At 40.5% G+C, this 24,001-nt stretch overlaps 1 protein-coding gene, 1 non-coding gene and 1 pseudogene across 10 annotated transcripts in view; 1 reads left to right on the forward strand and 2 right to left on the reverse strand.

Annotated features, from left to right (window-relative positions):
- The window catches only part of LOC135699730 (myotubularin-related protein 4), a 94,297-nt gene extending 74,914 nt beyond the window's left edge, over window positions 1-19,383 (forward strand). For 3 of the 9 annotated variants that reach the window (XM_065220026.1, XM_065220025.1, XM_065220023.1), the window contains 7 exons: window positions 6,603-7,078; window positions 7,145-7,545; window positions 7,607-7,799; window positions 7,870-7,974; window positions 8,273-8,623; window positions 18,157-18,480; window positions 18,545-19,383. In XM_065220026.1, the coding sequence (XP_065076098.1) occupies window positions 6,603-7,078; window positions 7,145-7,545; window positions 7,607-7,799; window positions 7,870-7,974; window positions 8,273-8,623; window positions 18,157-18,480; window positions 18,545-18,874 (2,180 nt within the window). In that variant the 3' untranslated portion in view covers window positions 18,875-19,383. The remainder of the gene's footprint in view (window positions 1-6,602; window positions 7,079-7,144; window positions 7,546-7,606; window positions 7,800-7,869; window positions 7,975-8,272; window positions 8,624-18,156; window positions 18,481-18,544) is intronic. The other 6 variants (XM_065220024.1, XM_065220027.1, XM_065220031.1 and 3 more) reach the window with 6 other exon arrangements.
- On the reverse strand, window positions 8,783-8,855 carry TRNAM-CAU (transfer RNA methionine (anticodon CAU)). Its single transcript has one exon. It is a non-coding gene; the product is annotated as a tRNA-Met (tRNA).
- Window positions 19,384-20,712: 1,329 nt separating the features above from the next.
- Window positions 20,713-22,106, reverse strand: LOC135699658 (aminopeptidase N-like; annotated as a pseudogene).
- Window positions 22,107-24,001: the final 1,895 nt, after the last annotated feature.

Consider the following 24,001-nt stretch of genomic DNA (forward strand, 5'->3'; position numbering starts at 1 on the left):
TTATTAAGTTTTGCCTCATGCCTCATGGTTAAAGGGGGACACCTGTTGAGATCTCTAAAAAAATTTATTATATTTTTAGAACATTAGAATAAATGCAATTACTTCGCGCAACATAGGATTTTTTTCGAAATTTGCCAAAATTACCAAAATAGCGGCATTCGAAAAAAAATAGTTCGATTTGCCGTTGAAAAAACGTAGGACCGCTAGTTAGTTCTTAACTCTTTCCGTTTTTGAATTGGTGGTCCTGAAAAGGGCGGGTTGTTTTCAAATGGTGGCCACACCAGTGCGAGTCGATGCCGACTGGATGACGGTGGTCTACATTGAGGCAAATAGGTATAAGAATTTCATAAGACTCGACTTATGAACAACATATATGAATTTCGCGTCGTGACTTATTAATGATTTTCGGGTAACATGAGGTAGCTGTAATACGTGTAACCATTTCATTTTTTCAAGCGTTGAAAGACGAGTGGTCAACACATCTAACCTCAACGTCCATTTCCAGTCTGCTCCGATTTATTATTTTTTGTCAACATTATTTTTCATAAGGCAAATCTATTAAATTCACACTCATTTCTTATGGCTAAACTTCATAAGTGTTTCTTATGGAATGTTTACGTTCTTTTGCCTGCGTGTAGTCATGCTGCCTATTGCGGGAAGCCTATTCTCCGGTCGATGTGGGGTGGGTGCTTTCATTGTCATCTTCGTATTGGTGCGATGCGTACTGTTCCACACATACGTCATGTCCGACGCTTATCCGTCCGTTGCTCGAAAGCAAATGACGAAATAAACGACTTGGCAACCGTTTTTATTGTCGCTGCTTTTCTCCTGCCTTCCTTTCATTGGTGAAATGGTGAGCAGTCAACCGAGCATTATTGAGCTCGCTCATATGAGCATGCGCAATATGTCGTGTGTTCGGTTTGCGCTCTATCGTTGCGTCCGTGTTTGGGATTTATCGTTACATGTCTGAATTTGGATTTATTTAATGTGACCCCTAGTATAGAAATTAAAGACGTAGTCCTACGTCAAAATCACTACTCAAATGCGCATAAAAAATGTAAAGCTTTGAGTATCCGTAAAAATCCTGTGTTATTTTAGATAATTCATTTTTACATCGCGGATCAGCAAAATTGATCGAATAGTCTCTGAGATCCCTATCTAGCAAGGTAAAAAAAATTATTTCGAGAAAAACGGGCTTAACGATTTGAGTTATTTAAGTGCATTACAATACAAGAGTACAAGACTAACAGCGACATTCATTCTGCATCGAATTGGCATTTTAACATAACATTTTAGAAGGTATAAGGATGCTGGAAATTCAAAGAAAAATCGTTTTTTAACCCACCAACCCTTAATTCTCTTTGAATCCACTTTCGAATTTCCTTGGAATGCTTCTTAAAATTCCTTTAGATTTGCTTTTGAGTTCCCTTCAATACTACTTATAATCCTCATAATAACACAAGGAACAATTCAAGCTGAACAGTAAGAACAGATGCTGATTATTGGTTGATTTAAGGTGTACAAGGCTGATCAACACCAGGCTGAATATATATTTGATTAGTGGTGCATAAAACGATTTGTATCCACATAATTCAACCGCATTTAATTAGCTGATCCAAAGACTGAACAAGACTTACACAAATCAGCAGTGGGCTACAACTATTGTGATAGCCTGATAAGATAATAGAAATCCATTTGCACAATATTGTTAAATGTCGTCAGTTTCACGCGTAGCATTTCCGGAATTTTAGTTCTTCTAAATTCACTGCCTACTTTTCTAATCCCAAGCAGCGCCAGCGGTAGAAACAAGGAAGAGTAGCTTTTTAGGAATATGGAAGGATGACTGCGACGATGTAGGAAGTATCAATTTGTATTCCTGTGTTTAGACTGTCCACAACTTCACTGCACTGAATTTTCAGACAGCATTCCAAAAATATAATCCAGTTATGGACCTAAAATATCATTCAAATTGCCATCAAAATGAATCGTGCACTTGTGTCCACATTATGTTTAGTGCGCTTGAAATTGAGAGAAATGTTTTACTGTCACCATTTGTTGTTTACGATTCTGCATTGCTGTATAATACTCTTCCGGTTGCTATTATTCAACTTAAATTTGACGTGCTTCAAGTTAACGATCATACCTTTTGCCAAACATATGGTTCAGAAGGTATGGTTGACGCCTGTAAATCAGCGACAGTAGGTTCGATTTATGAAATGCAAAGGAGACTTTTAGACTAATAGTAACAATATAAATATTTATATCAAGGGGAAGGTCACTCCGCACACCAATCTTGGGTCATCTTTTTTGTCAGTGTGCCGAGCAAGCTGCGACTGTTTGTAAAATACCCTTCCAGGCAACCCGGTATTTCTGACACCTGGAACGTTTAGGTTTGAAATCGCAAGGATAAATCGGATCAAGGATGACGCGGGAAGTGGCGGGTGTGCGAAATTTTGGTGTTTTGTGTTCATAGAATAATACCCTGCGTTATAATGCCCTCAAAGGCAGACCAGAAACCTAGCCTCTCGTGATGTGAAAGCAACGGTCTCTAAGCGGCCGGAAAGAGTTGGAACCGGTGGGGAACATTGTTGGAGACCGACTATAGAGGATGATAAATAGTTGTGTGAGCTGCAGCATTATTTGAATTAAGGGTACTAATGCAGTCTGATTAACTGCCTCTTTCTCTTGAGCTCACTTTAGAACTTACATTTCGTATTTAGATCTATAAGTGAACTGCTGGTATATTCAAATAGAGGATGTTTCTGAATATACAGTCAAACAGCACAGTTGTCCAGCAGAGCTCCCATTTTGCCGAAGGTGTGCCGAAGGTGTGCCGAAGGATGTACAGAAACTAATTTCGGCACAATGTGCTGAGTGACCTACCCCTTGATTTATATTGAATTAGTCAACATCAAGGTAAAGCAGTCCCATAATGCAAAGCGAAAACTATTAAGTTTTTGGCTGATTAAAATCACCATATGTTTAAAAGCTGAAAAATGGTTAATGGTAATCTATCTAATCTAATCTAATCTAATCTAATACAAACGTAGCCAGTACGAGAAAGCAATCTGGAAAATGATTTGATTAGATAACGCCTAATCATTTGTCTTGTCTACATTGATGGTTGATGGCCTTAACTCAATTTTGTAAACAAACCTTGTAAGTCCATTTTCTCCCGAACCGAAGTTCGCAAAGGTAAACCAACATAATGAACAGGTAGGGAAAATTCTCCTCTACCCGATTGTGGTTTTGGTTCGCGAGAAAATGGCCTTACAAGGTTTGTTTACAAAATGGAGTTAAGGCCATTTCAATTGTTGGTCTTGATATCTGCGTTGCATTTGCCACAAAGATGATTATGTGAAATAATTCGAGTTTAAATAAATATATTTAAACAGCGATGCATTGCATGAATCTACAGCGGTGGAAGGATGCGTGGACATACCGTACCAAACGCTCCGCGTTATGTAAGAGTTAATTTAACAATCATATGTGATGTAATGAATGGTTTATATAATGTAGTATAATTGAAGGGTCTCACCAAATGCTTCCAATGTTCCGCAAATTCCTAATTTATAGATAAAAATGGTAGGATCTCGCCAAAACTGGTCTGCTGTGTTCATCAACTTTTCCGGACTTCTCTATTCCACGATTTTCTCCAGTTGCCCAGTAGCTGCTGTGCGTTGTCCTCCACCAAACGCTTCGTCTTCATCACGCAGACACAGCTCGCAACGAACGTCCTCTTATGTTTTCTTCTTACCGCGTTTGCCAATCATCAATAAATGTAGTTCAATCAGCTCTTCTCATTTGAAGCAAAAAATCACTTCGCGGCTTGCAAAACGACCCGAAGGATCAAGGAAATTGTCATCGTAATGATGTTTTTCAATTTGTTCGCAACTACAACCTATCGAATTGCTTATTTCTTCGCTGTTTGTTCTGGCACTGTTCAAAGTCGGTAAAATTTCAAATAACCGTTACACGTTAGAAATTAATAAGATCGAGACATTTTATTTTTTTTTTATAATTACATGGGGTGGTGCTGAACAAAGTCTGCACAACTTCAGAATACATTTTCTTAATTTTTGAATTTTCTAACGATTTTTAAACTTTTGATGAACAGTTCTAGACAAACAGTTGAAAAGGGCGTGACTCCAAAATGACCATATCGAGAAAATCGCTTCCGAATTTTGATGACCTAAAAATTAATCCTATTTCACGGTTTTTTCATTTTCTGGATGATTTTATAAGCTTGACATATAGTTAATAGTGAAATCTATCATCATGCATCACTAACAACTCAAAAAAAGTTTTCTTTGTCGTGAAATTAAGAATAAAACATCATACGCCCTGATAATTTCTTACATGTTGTTACTCCCCGGATCTTCCATCCTTTGAACTGCCAACACTGGTGATACGCCGTGGAAATACACCCTCGGGATATTTTGTTTGTTGTTCCGCCTTGGTTCTTCGTTCACAAATTTTGTGAAAGTGGTTTTCTTGTTGTTCGTTGTTTACACGTGAAATATCAATCGGATGCATTTCAAATGAATCGGGCGTGACTGGATACTACAGAATCGGTACGTTTGTCATATTAAAACAATATAATTCGTAGTTCTGGTGCAAGGCGTAACAACCAGATGCATCATACAGTTGAAAGTTGGTCGACTTTCTCTTTCGTTAATAACTTGGGTACATAACCGTTTTTTGTCGTGTTTGTCGTATTAGGAGCTAGATAATAGCGAAGACTACAAATCAAGAAGACTGGCAACTCTGCCAAAAATCAGGAGACAGTAACGGCAACGCCTCTTCTGAGCAAAAGTAGAACGTGTGTATGATGGTGGGACCTTCCTCGATCATTAATTTGCTATCTCAGAGTTATCTGCCACTTTTCCTAAGCCGTTTAGTGAAGCATTTATGGGCATTCGTATGGTGCATTGTCCGTTTCGCATGGCTTTGGTAACTGGCCACAACGGTTGGAGTAAAGTTTTGACGCTCGGCAACTTGGCACAGTACTTTCACTATTTGAATGTCACTGGTCAATCCAAAACTGTTGTTATCATTCTCTGGAAGGGGTGGTTTCATGTTCTGACAACATCTAAAATGGGAATATATTCTTTATCAATACTTACCGTTTGGGATTGTAGTCCTTCAACATTCCATTTTCGAGTGTTCACTCGGCTGTCGACAAAAGCAGGCCACTCTCGATGTGTGCTACGCGATCGTCTGTTTTCTCGGCAGCAACCATTGTGTGGTCCTCCTCATTGTTCTTCATCAGCAGTTCTTTCGGTCGATGCGTCGTCGACTTTGGAAAGCAACCGTTTCGTGATGAGTGTGTGAGTGCTGACCACGTTTTGTGTCCATTGCTGCAATGGACGCGCTCTGACCCTCGTTGGCATACAACAATTTGCCATACAATGAAACTACTGGAAGCGGCTCCAGTTCTGATGGAGGAGGCTTTTTGGATAGCGGAAGATAAAGTGTTTATTGTGTTGTACCTTTTGACTATATTTTTAAGATGTTTTGTATAGTGACCAAGAATCCTCGGCTCTGTAAAGTTAATTCGGTTGAGCCTTATCAAATAAATTAATAAAGAAAAAAAAAAAAAAGCATTCCATTTTCATTTTCTCCAACATCAGATCCTCCTACGCCTTCCGTTGGATCGTGATTCTTTTCTTCTTCTTTTTGAATCCTTGAATTTTCAGCAGATTTCGAATGACGGTAGTTCACTCAACGGAGGCGTAAACCGCCAATTCCTAGGTATCGATCCGAGTTTCAATTCTCTACTTGATCCACCATGACAAGTTTTTCGGTTTGGAGTTGTTTAGAGCAAAACAAAAACAACAACGAGTACCGTGTTATGATTATTCGTTTCGGTGACATTAGGTCACACACACAGTCACTGTTAATGAGCAGTCTCACTAATATTTGTGCTTCAAAGTTCCACCTTTGATTGTCAGAGGCGCTGTTATCAGTGACGTTTGACATTTGTATGGAGGAAGGGAACAGTTGCCAGTCTTCTTGATTTGTAGTCTTCGCTGTGAGTGTCTAGTAGATAGCAAATCCTGTAATTTGGTATTCCAATACGTACACATATTTAGAGTATATTATTAAAATTTTTGTTAACCGTGTAAATTTCTGATTGGAATTCCTAATAGTGCAAATTTGTATGACTGCCATTTAACGTGATATGGTGATTCTTAAGCTTAAATATTGCCTGAAACATTGTACATTGACTGATCTAAGTCATTGTTGAATGATTGAAATTTGAGCAAAAATTATTTATTTTATGAACAACCTGCCATAGATGCACACCGAATTTGTTTCGCTGTTGGGCAACATTACGTGAATCCTTATCTTCCTTGTACAAGCACCTTTATACATGCGTTGGGCTAGAATATTATGAAGCCACAAATAGCTAATCAAACAGAACGCTATGCTTTGTTTGCCGTGGTCAGTACTGTTATGAAAGTTCAATCAAAGCCCTCATATTGATAACCTGTTCCACGTATCAAATGCCTCGCCTTCTAGAATTGCTCGTTGCTCTCAGTGTTTCAGTTCTAATCAATTGCATTCAATAATCGTCTTTCTTTCCCCCGGATACACAGGAAAATCTCCCTCACCACCCCCGCCAGCGATAACCTTATCGCCGCAACATGCGGTCGGAACAAACCTATGGCATGGTTCGGTCGAAACCAGTACCGACACGTTGGTTCCTCTGGATCAGTATTCGTCCCCGAAGCGCATTATCCAGCTCAGCGAAAGCAGCGGCGAGGATGAAGGGCTTGCATGCTCCACCATCACCAAGAATAATGAAGAGGAGGACGATGCGGACGACGATAACGACGACGACGACGATGACGTCGAGGACGGTGGACACAATCTGAAGAATAGTATTAGTTTAGACCTAGCAAGTAACGGTAGACATGACCATCACGAAGACTTGACCGTTGACAACGGAAACGACTTTGCGACTAGTACTACTACCACTACTACTACTACTACTACTACTAATACTAATACTACTCAGACTGGTGATAGCAACGGATGTGATCTATTTAGTGATAGTATGGATAATGATAGGGTAAGGCAGAATATCCTGAATATGCACGGTTCAGAACCAACTAACCAATACGTTATGTCGTTCCAGAACAATTACAACCAAGGAAATGAAATTAATCAAAATCCGACTCCAAAAGAGCAACCCGACGACAGTGGTCGCTTGAGGAACGATATAACGGATGCACACCAGGCTTCCTTACAGTCGGTAGCCCTGGTGAATGGAACTGCCGCCAGTTATAGTAAGCTAAAATGCTCGAATCCAATGGACGAGAGTATCGTCATTCAGCCGCAGTTCCAGCAGCTTGAAATCAATGGCAAGTCGTCGGGTGAAAACGGTACCCAGCATCAGTCACAAAACCACCAACCACAGTCACAACTACAACAACAGCAAACAACATCTTCTCACTATCAACCGCAAAATCAGCGACGAAGACGTAACTCATCCAACTCGAAAAACGATATGAGCCCCAACAAGCCTACCAATGGAAGGTGCGTCAATGCCAGAGTGTTGAAAAAGCGTTTCCCAAGTTTAACTGCCTCCCCCTTTCAGTTTCAGTATATCCCCAAGTGCCACAAACTCTCGCTTCTCGACGCCGGGTGCCCGCTCACTGCCACTGACCCCACCGAGCGTGCCATTCTCGATCCAAAGTCCGCCGGCGGCTGCCCTGTCCTGTCCGGACGGTTTGGCTCATGCCCTGTCCGAACAGAACCTACGGCTGCAGCAGATCGTCTATGAGAATAGGGTAGGAATTGCCAAGTCAAACAAAATCACCCAACATCTTTTCCAACGACCGTTTCTTTTTCTTTTTGTAGCTACGGGAAGAAGCGTTGCAACGTGAGCTGTACGCAACTCGGTTAGCCCTGCTGGAGAAAACCTGCCACCATTGCAGCAACCAGCAGTACGGTAACGATGACCCGGTATGTGCGAACCAATTTTAACCAGTTGTAAATAGATATTAATGCGTAAGTCCAAAGTCTACAAAATTAGAGTGCAAAATCTAAGACTAACAAAATTAGCTTAATAAAACGAATCATGTTCCTTCCTAGATTAACTTCTCTCAAGCTTTATTCAGCCTAAACTGGGTTTTCGTTTGGTTCTTCTTTTCTCTATACACTATCCTATTTCATCCACTATCGTCTTCTTAAGCTGTGTCTTCTATTTTACTTTTTTATAACTAGTAGCATTGTTATCACTGTTGTTATCACACTATAATAGGTGTACGTTAGCCAGGGGTCTTGTGACGAAGATCGGTTAGAACCGAAATTGGTCACTTTTTCCATCGATGATGTAGTGGTGAAGGTGCCTCCTAGAGCTTCGGGAGGTTTTTACGAATCGGCGAACCTAACGATAACGATGCTGATGATGACCGCGACAAGGGCGAATGACACAGGGCTCATTTTCTGTGACATAGGAAAACAAGAACATGAAGAAGAAATCCGTCGGTTCTGGAAAAGGTACCGGGGTCGGCCGAGTCGTACCCAAAGGATCTGTACCACTATCCACAAGCTGCTCGAAAGAGTCCGAGTGAAGCGTGGCGGTGGCGAATATGTCGATTCCGAGTCGTTGGTTAGTTTTATTTTTCTGTTGTTGTTCGAGTAAAGGTATGTCGCTTCGTTTGAAAAAATATAATTTTCGGAAAACATAACGTTCAACTTCCCAAATTCACGTTTAGGTGCATGTGACTAATCGAAAAAAAATGTGAGCAGGCAAGCACAAAAAAGGATATGCCCCGAGTGAGGATCGAACTCACGACCTTAAGATTATGAGACTTACGCGCTACCGACTGCGCTATCGAGGCTGTGTGAGAGGAGATGAAAATAGCATTGCTGTTGTGAAATAATTCGTTCATCGAAATCTGATGGCACAAGGTGTGGAGCATACAGAATGAACACAAAATGAACCTGTTAAATTTCAACTCGCACTCAAGAAGCTTGAGTGCAATATGCCATACAAGTCACTTGCAAGGAATCATTATGCATCGCGTTCAACACAGCCGATGAGACTAACTCAGAGAGAGCCACTTTTACTCAGTTGTATGAGAATTTTCTAAAACTGTAGGTTACTCAGCGGTAACCTACGTTTTTAGAAAATTTGTCATACAAATTAGTTCAAGTGACTCTCTCTCTCTCTGAGCTTGTATCATTTGCCGTGATTTCAAGCAAATGCTTGATGGCTGCAATACCCTATCTGCTAAGCATGAATGTTGAAAATATTCTAATGATATTATTCATTGGTATATAGGAAGAATATAAATTTAGAAAATACATTACAAAACGTTGGCAAAATGCGCGATGTTTGGCGCTGCGTGAAAATATAGCGCTTCACGGTAATTGATATATAATTATTATTTTTCGAATTTACACGGCCGCTGAGACTTACTCACAATTGAATAGTAGATACAGTGAACTCTCTACAACTCGTTATTTAAGGAACCAACGAGTTATAGAATTATCGAGTTATAGAAAAACAATTCCCTTACTAAATCACCATTACAATCAGTGTTGCCAGATTGTTTTCAAGTTTATCGGCATCAAATGTTTTATAAATCGGTATTTATAGGTATATACTTATATTTTATTAATTCTATATTTGAGTAGTTTTTGAAGACGAAAATTCAAACTTTTGGACTAAGAACAGAGCATTTACTACTTTAGTGGGAATAAATTTCTTGGGAATATTTGAATAAGCTTTTTTTTATAATGTGTTTATTTTTCCAGGCTCATTTGCTGTTGCTTTGCGGAGCCGATATTCATTGTTTAGATCACAAAATTACTTAAAACTAACGTTAGTAAAGCGGAGGCCAATTACTCGTGGCTATCTCGAGGTTAGGGGCAACAAATTGTAACAAATGGATGTCAGGGTAGGGATTGAGAACACAAGGTTTAGAGAGCAATGTGCTCTTGACCTCGAACTAAGCAACATACTGATGAAAAAGACAAATATGGGGGTACACCGATGGGCAGCTAAAACTTGGGAGAACTCAAGATGACACTAGCTACTAAATCCTCAGATCTATCCGGTTTAAAAATACATAAATTAAATTCAAATAGTCGAAATCTCGGCTAGCCAAGACATCTCTAACGGGTATCGCGGGTTGTTTATCTCAGGCCCTGAGGGATGTGGATAACCACTGTCACACACATAAATTGCTGCCTGAGAGCCCAATTCTATAGAAGTGCGAGTTTAACGAACAGTGATTGGACATAAGCCTTGACATAACGCGTATAAAGTCGCGGCTCACGTCCAACCCAAATCACCATCATTGCATTTGTGTTGCCAACTGATAACGACTTGCAGACGAGCAATGGAGAAAAATTCGTTGATTGCAATTTGTCGCTCAAAAATATCGCCTTCCATAGCGCCCACCTTAGCCAACGAGTCCGCTTTCTCATTACCCGGAATTGAGCAACGAGATGGGACCCAAGCTAAGGTGATAGTATAGGAGCAGTTGGATAAAGTGCTTCATCGGCCTCATTAAACAAATAGCTTCCAATGAGCTAAGACTATCCGTAAAAATTAAATAATGGTCAGAAGGTAGTGGGGTAATTCGCTTTACTGCGTAAAATATGGCTGCGAGTTCCGCAAGGTATACGGAGCATGGTTTCTGCAGTTTATAGGAGGCGCTATGAAATTGATTGAAGACACCAAATCCAGTGGAAGCATTTATGGTTGGAGATTAATGAAGAAGGGGCAACGTATAGCGTCATGTACTCATAGTACAAACCCATTAATCTTGTTTGAAGATTTCGGACGAGCAGCTTCTCAATGTTTTTTTTACCAAAGGATTCATTACTTCGGATGAGAAACCGGAAAGACAGTTCAGCGAAACGATCTGTCAGTGAGAGAACACCCGCGAGAACTTCGAGGCTCATCGTATGAGTCGAGTGCATACAGCCAAGCGCGATTCGGAGGCAACGGTATTGAACCCGTTGCAGCTTCGGGATGTGTGTTTTTGTTGCGGATTGAAAGCAGAAGCTACCGTACTTAGAAAATTAATCCTTTGCTAGCATTTTTGTTTCAGATACGCAATATGTTTTTCCCATGTGCATTTGGAATCGAACCAGATACCTAAATACTTAAATGAAATACTTTGAGTGATTGTTTTACCCATTAGCTGAAGCTGTAACTGTGCAGGATAATGCTTCCTAGAAAAAAAAAAACAACCAACTCAGTTTTCTCCGGAGAGAATTCGATACCCAGCTTCATAGCCCAAGTAGACAAATTGTCTAAGGTATCTTACAATGGTCCTTGCAGGTCCGGTGCACTTGGCCCCATAACGGACACAACGCCGTCATCTGCAAGCTGCCTTAGCGAGCAATTTTCATTTGCTGTTTTTGCGCATAGGCCAGTTGAATTTCAGTTGAAAGCAACGCAAGACAGTCGCTCGTTCCTTTGCCTCTCCGAAATCCAAATTGCGTATCTGAAAGTAAACCACTCGACTCGACCCATTTGTCTAGACGAAAAAGGGTCATTTTCTCCAACAATTTCCTTATACAGGACAACATCGCGATGGGACGGTACGAGTTATAATCCGACGCGGGTTTACCGGGTTTACGAATGGCGATAACTCTTACTTGCCTCCAGTCATCCAGAACAATATTGTGCTCCAGAAATTGATTGAATATGTTCAACAAGCATCTCTTCGCTTTGGGAGATTTTGAAGCAAGTTGAACTTGATTCTATCCATTCCTGGAGCTGAGTTTTTACATGAGAGGAGCGCAAGTGAGAATTCCACCATCGAAAATGGCGAATCTATTTTGTTACTACACGACGGACGATCACGAACGTTGGTTTGAACCGACACCGAATCCGGGCAAACTTTCCGCTCGAAGGTGAATATCCAACTATCTGAGTACTCCTTGTCTTCGTTAACCGGTGATGACGCGTTTCGCATTCTCCTGCCGACATTCCATCGACGAACCGACGCACAGAGGAGTAACTGGAACAAAAACCTGGCCAAAATTATATTCACTGGTTTTGAGCAATTTTCTGCTAATATATATTAAAATATTTAATGATAATAGGTTTTTAGACTTCTGTTAACTTTAACTTTTAATATCCATCTACTTAGCAGTGCATATCTGGCCTTTCATCATCCATACGAATAAAAAAAGTAATGGGTTTTGAAAGTAGGATTAGTTTATTTTTCTGCTTAATATAAGGATTATTAAAAAAAATAGCAAAGAAATTATCCAAGAATCATTGTCCTGAAATAAAAAAATAATAAAAAATAACGAAAGTTTTAATAACATAACTTGCGATTTCTTACGTTCGATTAGTTAGAATCTTCGTCTGAGTCGCTGCGAACTTCGTCCTCTGCAGTATTTTGTCCACCTACGATGGCATCCACTTTGAGCATTTGCTGGGTTTCAATGCTGAACGGCTTGCTTTTTCTGATAGGGTTCTTACGACTTGAACTCAAAAAGGGATCCGAACTTAGTAACAACCTATTCAGAATGTCTCGGTTGCATGCTGTTCTCGAGAACTTTCTTGAGAAGTGTTGTCGGTATACTCTAAAATGCTTATTACGAGCTTCAGCGGCTTCCTCAGACATTAAACCAATGGGTAAAAGTGCATGCTCCATAACACTCTTGCCGTGCACCAAGATTTTATGAACAGTAGGTGTCATGGGATGCCAACTGTATAACGATACGTACATCCGGGCTGTGTCAATTGCATATACTGCAAATTTATCAGTATCCACGCTATGGCCACATGTTATTGTTTCAATGATCACCTTGAATCGATAAATCAACCCTTTATCAATCCCGGTTATTTCAGCCACTAAATCGACGTCCTCAAAAAACCGCCTGGCCGTATTACCGTCGTTTGTGTTACCGCAACCTGCTTTTGGTACATCTACCAGAAGTCCTAACTTCGTCTTTATTTCAGCTTGAATCTGCTTTTTTCGATCTGCAACGATCCTTTTATCTTCTTCCGAACGTGCTTGCCATTTAAGTAGAGGCAATTTATAGCTTAAATGAAGTATCAACTCAAAAAAACGAATTCGCACATGCAAAGTCGACAAACCAAATTTGAAGGTATCTGGATCTTCTTCATTTAGTTTTTCTAAATCGTTGAAAGTTCTTGACGTTCCTCCACATATATAGCAACGCATGCTAGACGAGGTGTTGGTTGCCGCATTACATACTTTGGCGTCAACCATGGTGGGTTGAAGTGTTTCCATTGGCAGAACGATATTCTGATCTTGACAGTTGATCAATTTGGTTCTCTACATGTGTGATTTCGTCATTAGTGCTTTCATAAGTTTCACGGAGAAATCGGCCACGAATAGGGCGACAATATCGTGGTGATGACGGAGAAGGATTCTGCCACAACAATTTATGATTGTTTTCGATATTGACAAACAGTCTCAGAGGTACAAAGGAGCTTAAAAAAATGTGATTGTCAGTGTTTTCGTAGTTTTCAAATTTTTGTTTGAACTTGTCCTGCTGAGAACCATCACAACCCCACTTTGAGTAAAGTTCCAAATTTTGTTGTTCGATACGTGTTAAAGTGGTTAAAATTGCATCCAGATATAAACATAACCTTGAAACAGTATGATTTAGTAAACCCTGGAGCTGAATTTCTACGGTAACCTCAAATACAGAAATACATTTTTCTTCGGGATAGCATTGCGTCTTAGCTTTTTGTATTGTTGAATATGATGGATAAATGAACTTATTTGAAGCGTGAATTACTTCCCACTGGCTTCTGGTTAAATCTGCTTCAACAAAAATGGCCAGTGCTTCTGATGGTGATTTCTTAATTACTTTAGGAGATTCAAACTTTGATAATGCTTTTCGATAGGTGCTGGCTTGTGACGGAGTATCGCTAATATCTTTAATGACCGAAGCAGCCGCCGCATTCCCAACAGCTCGCTGGCTCATCTGCGTTGCGTAAGTCAATTCCTCAATAGGAACATTTTCGCGGAGATCTTGTATCTTACGTCGCTTGCTACGAGTACTCAACTCAACAAATTCTTTGCTGGGGCGTCCAGCACCTGAAGTTCTCGTTTTTTTACTCATGGGAAAGCTTAATAATCCCTTCAGCCATTTCGAATGCTTTCGAACAAAAGCCTCTTTATGATACTCGCAACGAGACCATTTTTGTTTAAATTCTGAATATTGTTAACTTTCTTTTAGCAATGTGCAACTTATCTTCCGGGCAGTTGAGTTCTTTTAAAAGTTCATTTTCCATGTAGACCATTTTTTCATCCAATAAGCCATCCCTTCGTAGCATTAACTTATAAAGATAGTGTCTTGTCAAAATTTTGCAACCTTCTCCAAATCCTGTAAGTTCATGCACAAAGAACTTAAAATTACTAACAATTCTGATTGTAATATATACAAGAACATTACTTCAGATTCCCGACGAACTGAGAACAACGCGATAGAAGCATGCAATGTTGAACTTTGATTAACTTACCTTCATCGCTGCTCATGGTTATAAATTATGTAATTTGAAATTTCATTAGCACTTGTCGAGGTCTTGCGTAAATTTGTAGCTGTTAAAACTATTCACTGATCAAACGTAAGCGCATCGGTCACTACAATGGAGCTTTATGACCAAAGACCAAAATTGAATGAAAAAGCTGAATCGGAATCACACGAGATTTACGCTCCGTCTTTGTATGTTTACATTCAAGAATGCGCTGAATAGGTATATAGCGGCATTCAGCTCCAACCTGGTCTATAAAAGGTGTGGAAATGAAGGGCTGAATGTATTGAAGCAGTTCGTTTTTCTCTCGACTTTCATTCCGCTTCTTTCGTACCCTCAAATACGCTCGCCGTGACGTCATAACGATTTTTTCGATCAGCAGACTATAAATCACGCAATATTGACTAAAATTATGCATTTTCGAGGGAAACTTTACAAATTTTACCCATTTTTGATTAATTATGACTCAAAATAGAATAACTTTTGTAGAAATAATAACTCATTTATGAGTAAAATTTTACTCATTTATTTGGCTGGCGTACTTTGTATTCAATATTGAGTAGTTTGCGGTTACCGTGCACAGATTCTTCTTTATTTTCATTCGATATCGTCAGCTATGACGCTCTGCTAGTTTAGCTTGAACGAACCTACACAGAAAAACAAAACTCCCCACCGCTTGAGTTTTTTAAACTCAAATTTGAGTTATTTGACCTCTGCCCGTTTCATTTCCTCTCGCTATTGTTGTCAAAAATAGAACGAAAGATTCGACTCAACCGTCTAGTTCCGTACGAGAAGCCAAAATTGAGTTATATGCGATATACCCAAATTTGAGTTAATTGAACTTAATTTTGGGTAGAAAAAATTGAAAATAACTTAGCGATGGGTAATTTTTTTTGCCGTGCTTAAATGCAAACTACTTTGAGCCGGTTTACCCAAATTTGGCTTATCGTACGGAACATGGGAGATGAGTGAAAAGAACTTAATTTTGGGTTGTTTTGAATTTCTGTGTATGTGTATGTAAAATCGAATGGGTAAATGCTTGTGTGTGTATGAGAGAGTATTACAACCAAATGGCACTCGCTAATTTTCAAAATTTACAGTATCTACCTGAAAAGTGAAATAATTTATGGGGTAAACGGTCTGTGATAAACATTGATTTACAAGGCAAAGAAACCTTACTCTTGCTACACACACAAATTATAAAAATAAACTAATGACACATGGCTTTTCTAGCGTTACACTCCTTTATGCTAGTATATCAATTGAGGTACTAGATTTAAAAACTAACAACATAAGTAAAATGATGCTGGCCATGGGTATCAAACCGGGAGTAGTTTACTGAAGTGTAATTTTAATCTAGTACCACAATTGATGTAATAGATTGAAGAAGGACAGAAGTAGTACTCGGTAAGTTTGTCATAGGTATCTGCAGAAAACCGTTGTGTTACGGAAGTTTTCTGGTAGTATGACCTTATAAAGGGTAAGTGCCACGAAATGATGCAAAACATACCATTTTCAAATGGCTCGCAATCGCAATTCCGGACGACTCCGGACGAGATTTTCAAGCCAATGTGTTCATAATAACGTGAACTTTCATTCGTTCATAGATTATATGATCTGATCGCGCAAGACTCCACAACTTTTTCAAGTCTGAAACAGCACAAAAAAACATAAAAAATACATTTTTTTTTCATATTGTTGAAAAAATAAGACATTATATAAATTTAAAGGTTTTTATCTCATAACTTGTTAGAAAAGAGCCTAAACTACCCATTTTATTATAACACTTGTCTCTTGATCAAATTGTTTGTATCTGGTAGGCGTAATTATAACATGGTTACTTTTTGGAAAACAAGAAGCTTCGAATTTCTTCAGTTTTTGAACACGTCTCAAAATTTGTAAACAAAATGTAACGTTTTTATTCCGTTACCACTTTATGCTGCATATATTGCAATATATAAAAAAAATATTGAAGCATGAAAAATCAAGAAAATCTTGTTTTCTTATTTTGGCCAGGTTTTTGTTCCAGTTACTCCTCTGTGCGACGCCAGTATCCGCGTTTTTTGGCTTTAATCAAGCCCTTAAAAGTTTTCTCGTGGTTGGTGTACCGCTCGAAATCCCCGAACTTACCGTGTTTGCTGAAGCGTTTAAACGCGGTGGACTTCTCGCTGTTTGCGTCGGTGCTATCCTTATCCCAACACGGAGTGGGAGGTCGTTTGCGAACGGAAACACCCGGAACGTGTTTTGTCTGTGCTATCAACGATAAGTCGCGATAAAAAGGACTACTCATCCAGCGGAGGGAGTATCTCAACCGCATCAGTACCACCGAGAACCGCGGACGCAAATTTTACCAGTCGATGTTTTTCGTGAAATCGTACACGATATCAACCGAGTGGGTGGACGATGAACCATTGGTAATAGAAATTTTGATTGGCAAGTGGTCACTACCGTAGGGATCTTGAATTACTTTCCACGAGCAATCCAACGATAGTGAACTCGAACTGAGGGAGAGATCTAATCTACTTTCTCTTGCTGGAGGTTTGGCCACTCGTGTTACTTCCCCAGTGTTTAGAATTGTTATATTGAAGTTATCGCAAAGGTCGTATATGAGGGTTGCGCGGTTGTCATCGTTCAGTTCCCTCCAGCCTGTACCGTGGAAGTTGAAATCTCCTAAGATCAACCGAGGCTCAGATAAAGCTGAGCAGATATCTGAGAGACCTTGGCGAGAGATTGCAGTTCTTGGAGGAAGATATACTGAGGCAATACTGAGGCTTTTACCTCGAATATGCGACAACTTCAATTCCTGTCACGGAATTCGAATTAGCTTCTGAAAGAACCCGAGAAAACTTCCAGAGAGCGAATAAAGAAGTTCTTCTGGAGGAAATTTAAAGAAAGTTGTAAGCTAAGCAGCAAAAACAAATTTGGGGTGTTTGCTTGAAAAATAATGATTAACTTCTGGCAAAAATTCAAAGAAACTTTCGGAAAAAAAAATCGGATGACACATCCAGTGGAAGTCAGAAGAAGCTCGGAATAATCTTCCCATAGAAGTCGGGTAAAACAACCTACGGAGAATGGCTTATGGTGAAACTTCCAGAGGAAGACGAAAGCAACTTCTGTAGAAGTTTAATGGAACTTCCTGGAGAAGACGGAAGAAACTTCTTGGAGACTCTGGGAGTAACTTCCTTCAAGGAGAAGTTAAGGAAAAAATCCGGAAGAAACATATTTCTGGAGGATGTTCTTTCAAATTTCATGTAGGCTGTAGAACGAAACACCTGATCGCTAGTACAAAAATTAGCACACTTACCCTAAATAGATTGTAATTGTACAATCGTACAGAATTTTAAACAACGATTGTCTTGTTCATGAACTTTAATGGATGTTTTGGATGGATAGATGGATGAATTCATGAACTTTAATGGATGTTTTATAACTTTATGATTCGATATAATCGACAGCCCATCGCTGAAAAAAAACAAAGAAGTTCTCATACTTCATTTTCTCTGGAAACAAACACACATTCCTGTATCATAAAAGTGTTATCTTTATTCTGCGCCCTCTAACCGCACGTACATTATAAGCACCTCATTCAAACACCTTTTCCATTGCATAGATTGTAAATGGCCTATAACTAATGCCCCGTGGGCTAATTCTTATTCCAGGCTTCCCTGGTGGACTCAATGAACGAGAACGCCTCCAACTGTTCGTGGGAAGCGGTAGACGAACGTAGTGCCCCGTCGTCCGGAGCAAACTCGTCGCAGCAAATCACCAGCAGTGTCCTGTGGGTACCGGATCATGCCGTATCGAGGTGTACCACGTGCCAGACCGAGTTTTGGCTCGGCCGACGGAAGCACCACTGTCGTTCGTGTGGGCACATTTTCTGCGCAAACTGTGCCCAGTACTGGGCTCCACTTTCCGACGGAAAGCTGTACCAAACAGTACGATTATGCGGGCCCTGTTATCAGAACGTTTGCGGCAAGATGGTTGTAGGTGATCCATTGGAGTGCCGATATCGATACTTTTGCAATTTTTCATCATACACTTTTTCAGAGTAGCCATCAACCGTCAACGAGCGGTAGCATAATTGTAAATAGTATCAGCAGTAGCAGTAACAACAGCCAACACATCAGCAATAGCATGAATGGAAGTATCCTAGCAGCTACCAAACAGCACAACGCTTCATCTTCATCGCCCGTGAATCAGATGGCAAGCAGCAGTAATGGCGTTGCGGTTGCATTGATGACGTCCATCAATACTGCCACAATAGGCAACAGTAATTGCAAACACGTCGTTACGTCAGTAGCTAGTACATCGTGCAGTGCTAGTGCCAATAGCGGTACCGACCGAGAAGCTTGTAAAGCTACTACCGCTACGAACTAATTGCATGTCCTGGTCTATTCTGTTATCCTTTGTTGCATGTAAGTCCCCTTGTTTTTATTCCCTACTTTCTGCTTTATTTATGTTCTGTCCTGTAGCTTATTGTTTCTAAATGTTTCTTTTATTGGTGAATCATTATTCTTTTTATTTAAATCATGATTTTACCCCTCACTATTTGAGGATCATGCAGCACATGTTGATAATAATTGTCCTTCAAATTGTGAAAATGGAAAAGCATATTCAAAAGTTGAATGTTCTATGAGAGCTTTTTGAACAGATTGAACAGAAATATATATATATGCAACATATAATGTTACAAATGGTGAAATATTGATATAAACATAACTTAACAAAATCGATTAAAAACAAGTCGTATAACAACATACACAAACATAGAAAGCAACCTATTAGGAGAAAGTCTGTGAACATCACGATCCGTATACATACAAAAAATATTCATAGACATATTAAATCAATGAGTGATTGCTAAACTGTAAAAAGGCACGAGCTAACGTTGCGTTTGCACTATTACCTAAAACAGTCCGAAGTCCCGTCCGTTGCTTTCATATGGTTTCAATTGTTTTGATCTCTAGCTTAGCCGACCTAGAGAAGTTTTCGGTGAAGTATTTTTTCAATTCAATCGGGAATCACTAGGGGAACTGGGGGTAATACGGACATCCTGGTAAATACTGCTTAATATAATTATAATATCAGTATTGTGTAGGTTAAACTCATGCTTAGAGAAGCTACATATACCAATTAAGGTTGAATGTTATACTTAATTATCTTAAAGATAAATCGTCCAGCTCAAACCTTTGTAGGGGTAAGTGGTGGGACCATTATCATCATCATAAATAACATGGACGGGGCAAGATCGCCACCCTAAAATAATTTCTATATGTAATAAAATATTGTCTGTCCTAGTTCTTTAAGGTCTTCTCTACAGAGGGGTTGATATAGTTAAATTTATTCAAATTTGACTATTTACAAAATGAATTACAAAAGTAACTTTTTACACCGTTCTCAGACTCCCCGTGGCAAGATGAGTACCCCTGTGGGGGAATACGTTCACCTATAGCAGAATTTGTTCTTATATATTTTTGAGTTTGTAAGAATCTTAGTTTATCAAAATAGAATACCAGAACGAAGTTGAATCATTAATTGAAAGTTGTAACAAACGCGTACGATCATAACAAAATAAGGTGTTTTTTTCCGTTCGGCATATTTTCATCAATTTCTCTCGGTAGTTGGAACGGTGCATTTTAGGATCATTGTTGAAAGCAGGCCAGCCCAACGTACGACCCGTGGGTCGCATTCGGCCCGGAAAAAGTCTTTGTATCCGGCCCGCGGTTTGTTCCATTCTCGTTGATCTTTGAAAGACGAGAACTTAGAAACATGTTTGCGGATTTTCGTAACATTTTCTAAAATCAATATACAACGATACAATATTATAGATACTATAGATTTCATAGATAAGCAAAGGCACAAAAAGTTGTTTTGGTTATTATGAAAAATAAATGATCTTACTGGCATCCGTTAAAAATGTTCATGCCATCATAGAGCTCTTCGTTATGCAGTTTGATTTTGCTTTGTTTCTTTCGTGCGCAAAAGTTCAAAATGAAGTGCAAAGCAAATCTTTGCAGTGGTTTCCTTCTTCCGTTTTCCGTGAAATAAATCGGATTGTGTAGTGTGAAAAGCGTTTTGTGTTCATAATATTACAATACTTCCCCCGCAATCTATATACAATATAAAGACGTGTGGCATAGCCTTCATTCTGGCTTGCGCTGCTTGGCCGGTTTTCATCGGGATCACGTCATCAGACCTACCAATGGCTCATGTCATCAGACCGCCACAATGGCGTCAACCAGCTGTGTCCACTCCGTTGACAGATAGGTCACCGTCGGTATCCTAATGGCAGTTAGCAGCGCTACAATGCTCTGAGTATCCTTCGTACATCCCAGTGCAGTAATCAGTTCCGTTCGTTGGGCTTGATTCTTCGATGCAACCATCTTTGGGACCAAGTACGACAACTCTAGGTAAGATCCATCCCGGAGACCGTGGCAGTACACCGCGGACGCTACATCCGGATGAACGATGATTTTTTCTTCGATTTCCCGTTTCAAAGCGGCGTAGGTTTTGTCCAAGCAGTCCTGATTTCCAGCTCGACAAGCCCAACTGGTGATCGTCTGCTTCAGGTATTTGTGAATGGCAGATTCCTCGGTAGTAACGGTGTCCACCTGAAGAGTTTTGTAGACTTCCGAGACGATTTCGTCGACGAAGCGTACGAATCCAGCGTAGTGAGCGGTTCCTTGGAGTTTATCGTGGAAGTAGTTTAGAACGTTGTTTGCTGCGGCCCACGGAGCGTACTCCATTTCCAAGCGTAGATACGTGAGAAGCTTCAAAGCTACGGCCATATCCAGGTACTCCGCTCGAGCCAAATTGAAGGCGTCGTCAATCAGTTGGGCTCGGTTCGCTTTGGGAATAGCTAGCGGATTAGTGAGCAACGTATCGATGATCAGTTCCCAATTCCGTTGGTCGTAGTTAGCTCGGTAGTATCCGAACTGATCTCGATTGAAGATAATAAATTGGTTTTCTGGAGTTCCGGTAGTAAGCATCGATGCTTTGCTGGTTAGCCAATAGAAACCGTTCTGCTCCTCAACAGCCTTGCGAGGACTCCGGTCAACGTAGTTGAAGGGAATGTGCCAAACGTGGCTGTTCGGGAGTCGTTTGTCTGCTAGGAACTGTTCCTGAGAAATCACAACTCCTCTGGTTTTGTAGATGCGACGAACGTCCAGAACTGGATATCCAGCTGCATTCGTCCACGACTCCATAAGCTGTTTAATGCTATACGAGTCTGGAATGGCATTCTTACCTTCGATGGCTACTTGAAGAGCTTCATACAGATCATCTGGGGTTGCACTATTTAGTTTGTGTTGAGAACACTTCCAGCTGAAACGAACAAAGTTTTCAATTACCAAATTCCAGTTAACAGAAAACGATTCTTACCCTTCTGATAGGCGATGATGTCGAACAAGGCATGAACCTCGTCCTGTGAAGCCGCCGGAGTATTCATCGCTCGGGTATTCTCGCTGGCATCTGGTCCGAACGCCCGTTGAATGACCTCCACGTTGAATAGCTCCCAGTATTCCAGCTCTGGATAGACCAACACCGTAGCATAGTACTCGTACTGACTTTGGACTGACCAGATTACCGAACCACTGATGCGCCAACTCATGTGCAACGTGTGACTCAAATAAATATTCAAAGTAGTTAAACAAACGTTCTCTATTCCGTGTTCGATCACTACATTGGTGACCCGCGACGTCGCGAATCGTTAAGTTTCGGTTCGATTACACGGTTACATATCCATATTCGCCTAGTTTAATCTCAAATCCAAAACTCTAACCTAAAAATGCCTAACTATAACGAGAGCAACATAACCGTCGCGGCTATGTGGTTCGCGTAAGCGGAAGCATAGTTCAGTGACGAAACTAAGTTTTACCACATCGTGTCCAAAATGCATCATACAAGACGGTAAAGGATCGCCTAATTTCTCGCTTCGCCTTGTCTAAAAGTCGCTTCGAAGAGTTGCTGAGAGCCCACGATCTTGGCGATATGCGCCCACCCAACGCATCTTTTGGCAAAAATGAGAGAACTGTCGACGTGTTTGGGAGTAGATAACAATCTGCTCAAAATGATTTTCATTCAACGTCTTCCGGCAAACATTGGACCAATCCTCACATGATGGTACCATCGATATGTTGGCTGAAATGGCAGACAAGATTACTGACGCCTCCAATGGTCATTCAACAATGGTCGTTCAACAATAGTGTTGAAAGGAAGCTAGCTGAACAGATCGAACTTCTAACTACGGAAATCCGACGCCTGAAGGTTCGCAACCCTGAACGGGGTCGCCCGTTTTCGCAAAATCGGATTGATTCTCGTTCGTCATCACGATCCGGAATGTGCTGGTACCATCGAAAATATGAAAACGATGCTCAGCGGTGCCGAGAACTGTGTTCATGGAGTTCAAAAATTAAAACCCTCCCCACCATCATCGGGCGGTGGTGAAGGTAATACTGGGTCAGACGTCACATTATTAGCCGCTTCCCGGAGAGATCGATCGAACGATACCGTTATGCAACATCTCCACGCAGCTAACGGAACAAAATGTCTACCTGTTGACCTGGGATTGAGACGAAGGTTCACCTGGAATTTCCTCGTTGCTGAAGTAACGATGCCAATAATCGGGGCTGATTTTTGGGCCCACTTCGGTATACTCGTAGATTTGAAAAACCAAAAATTGATATATGGAAAGACAGGCTTAAAGTCTTTTGGCGGTAGGATGACTGCTGCTCTGCATAGTGGTGCCGATCATCGATTTACTCATGAAGTACCGAGAAATCACCCTGCCTTCGACGCTTCGGTCTGTCACACAGTCTAACGGACAAAGTTAAAGCACCAAAGGAAGAGTTTCGCCATATGTGTGACCTTGGAATTTGCAGTTGGGCAAGCCCCTTGCATTGTGTGCTTTATAAAAACGGACAATGGCGCTTCATTGGTGACTACCGTCGCTTAAATCATGTCACTACCCCTCACCGTTATCAACGATCTGCTGCATTTGTTTCATGGTAAGTCAGCTGTTACAACTCTTGATCTGGACCGTCGTAGTGAAGAAAGCAGACATTCCCAAAACGGCAGTCATCACACCGTTTGGCTTGTTTGAATTCATCCGAATGCAATTTGGCTTATGTAACGCAAGTCAGATGTTTCAGCGCTACATGAACCAAATCTTTGGTGATTTTGATTTCGTTGTCGTCTTTATCTATGCCATATGCATCGCTTCTGAATCTCTTGATGAACACCAGGAGCATCTACGCATAGTATTGACCGCCAGCATGGACTCGTTCTAAATTTGGGTAAAAGCGTGTTTGCCCAAAAGGAAGTGTAGTGTTCACTCGACTGTCGACAGAAGTAGACCATTCTCGATGTGTGTCACGCGATCGTCTGTTTACTCGGCAGTAACCATTGTGTGGTACTCCTCATTGTTCTTCATCGCCATTTTCGTTTGGTCGATGCGTCGTCGACTTTGGAAAGCAACCGTTTCGTGATGAGTGTATGAGGCTGACC

Source organism: Ochlerotatus camptorhynchus, unplaced genomic scaffold, assembly GCF_037179485.1.
Source record: "Ochlerotatus camptorhynchus isolate MF236.1 unplaced genomic scaffold, CSIRO-AGI_Acam_v1.1 ptg000114l, whole genome shotgun sequence".
Taxonomy (NCBI): Eukaryota; Metazoa; Arthropoda; class Insecta; order Diptera; family Culicidae; genus Ochlerotatus; species Ochlerotatus camptorhynchus.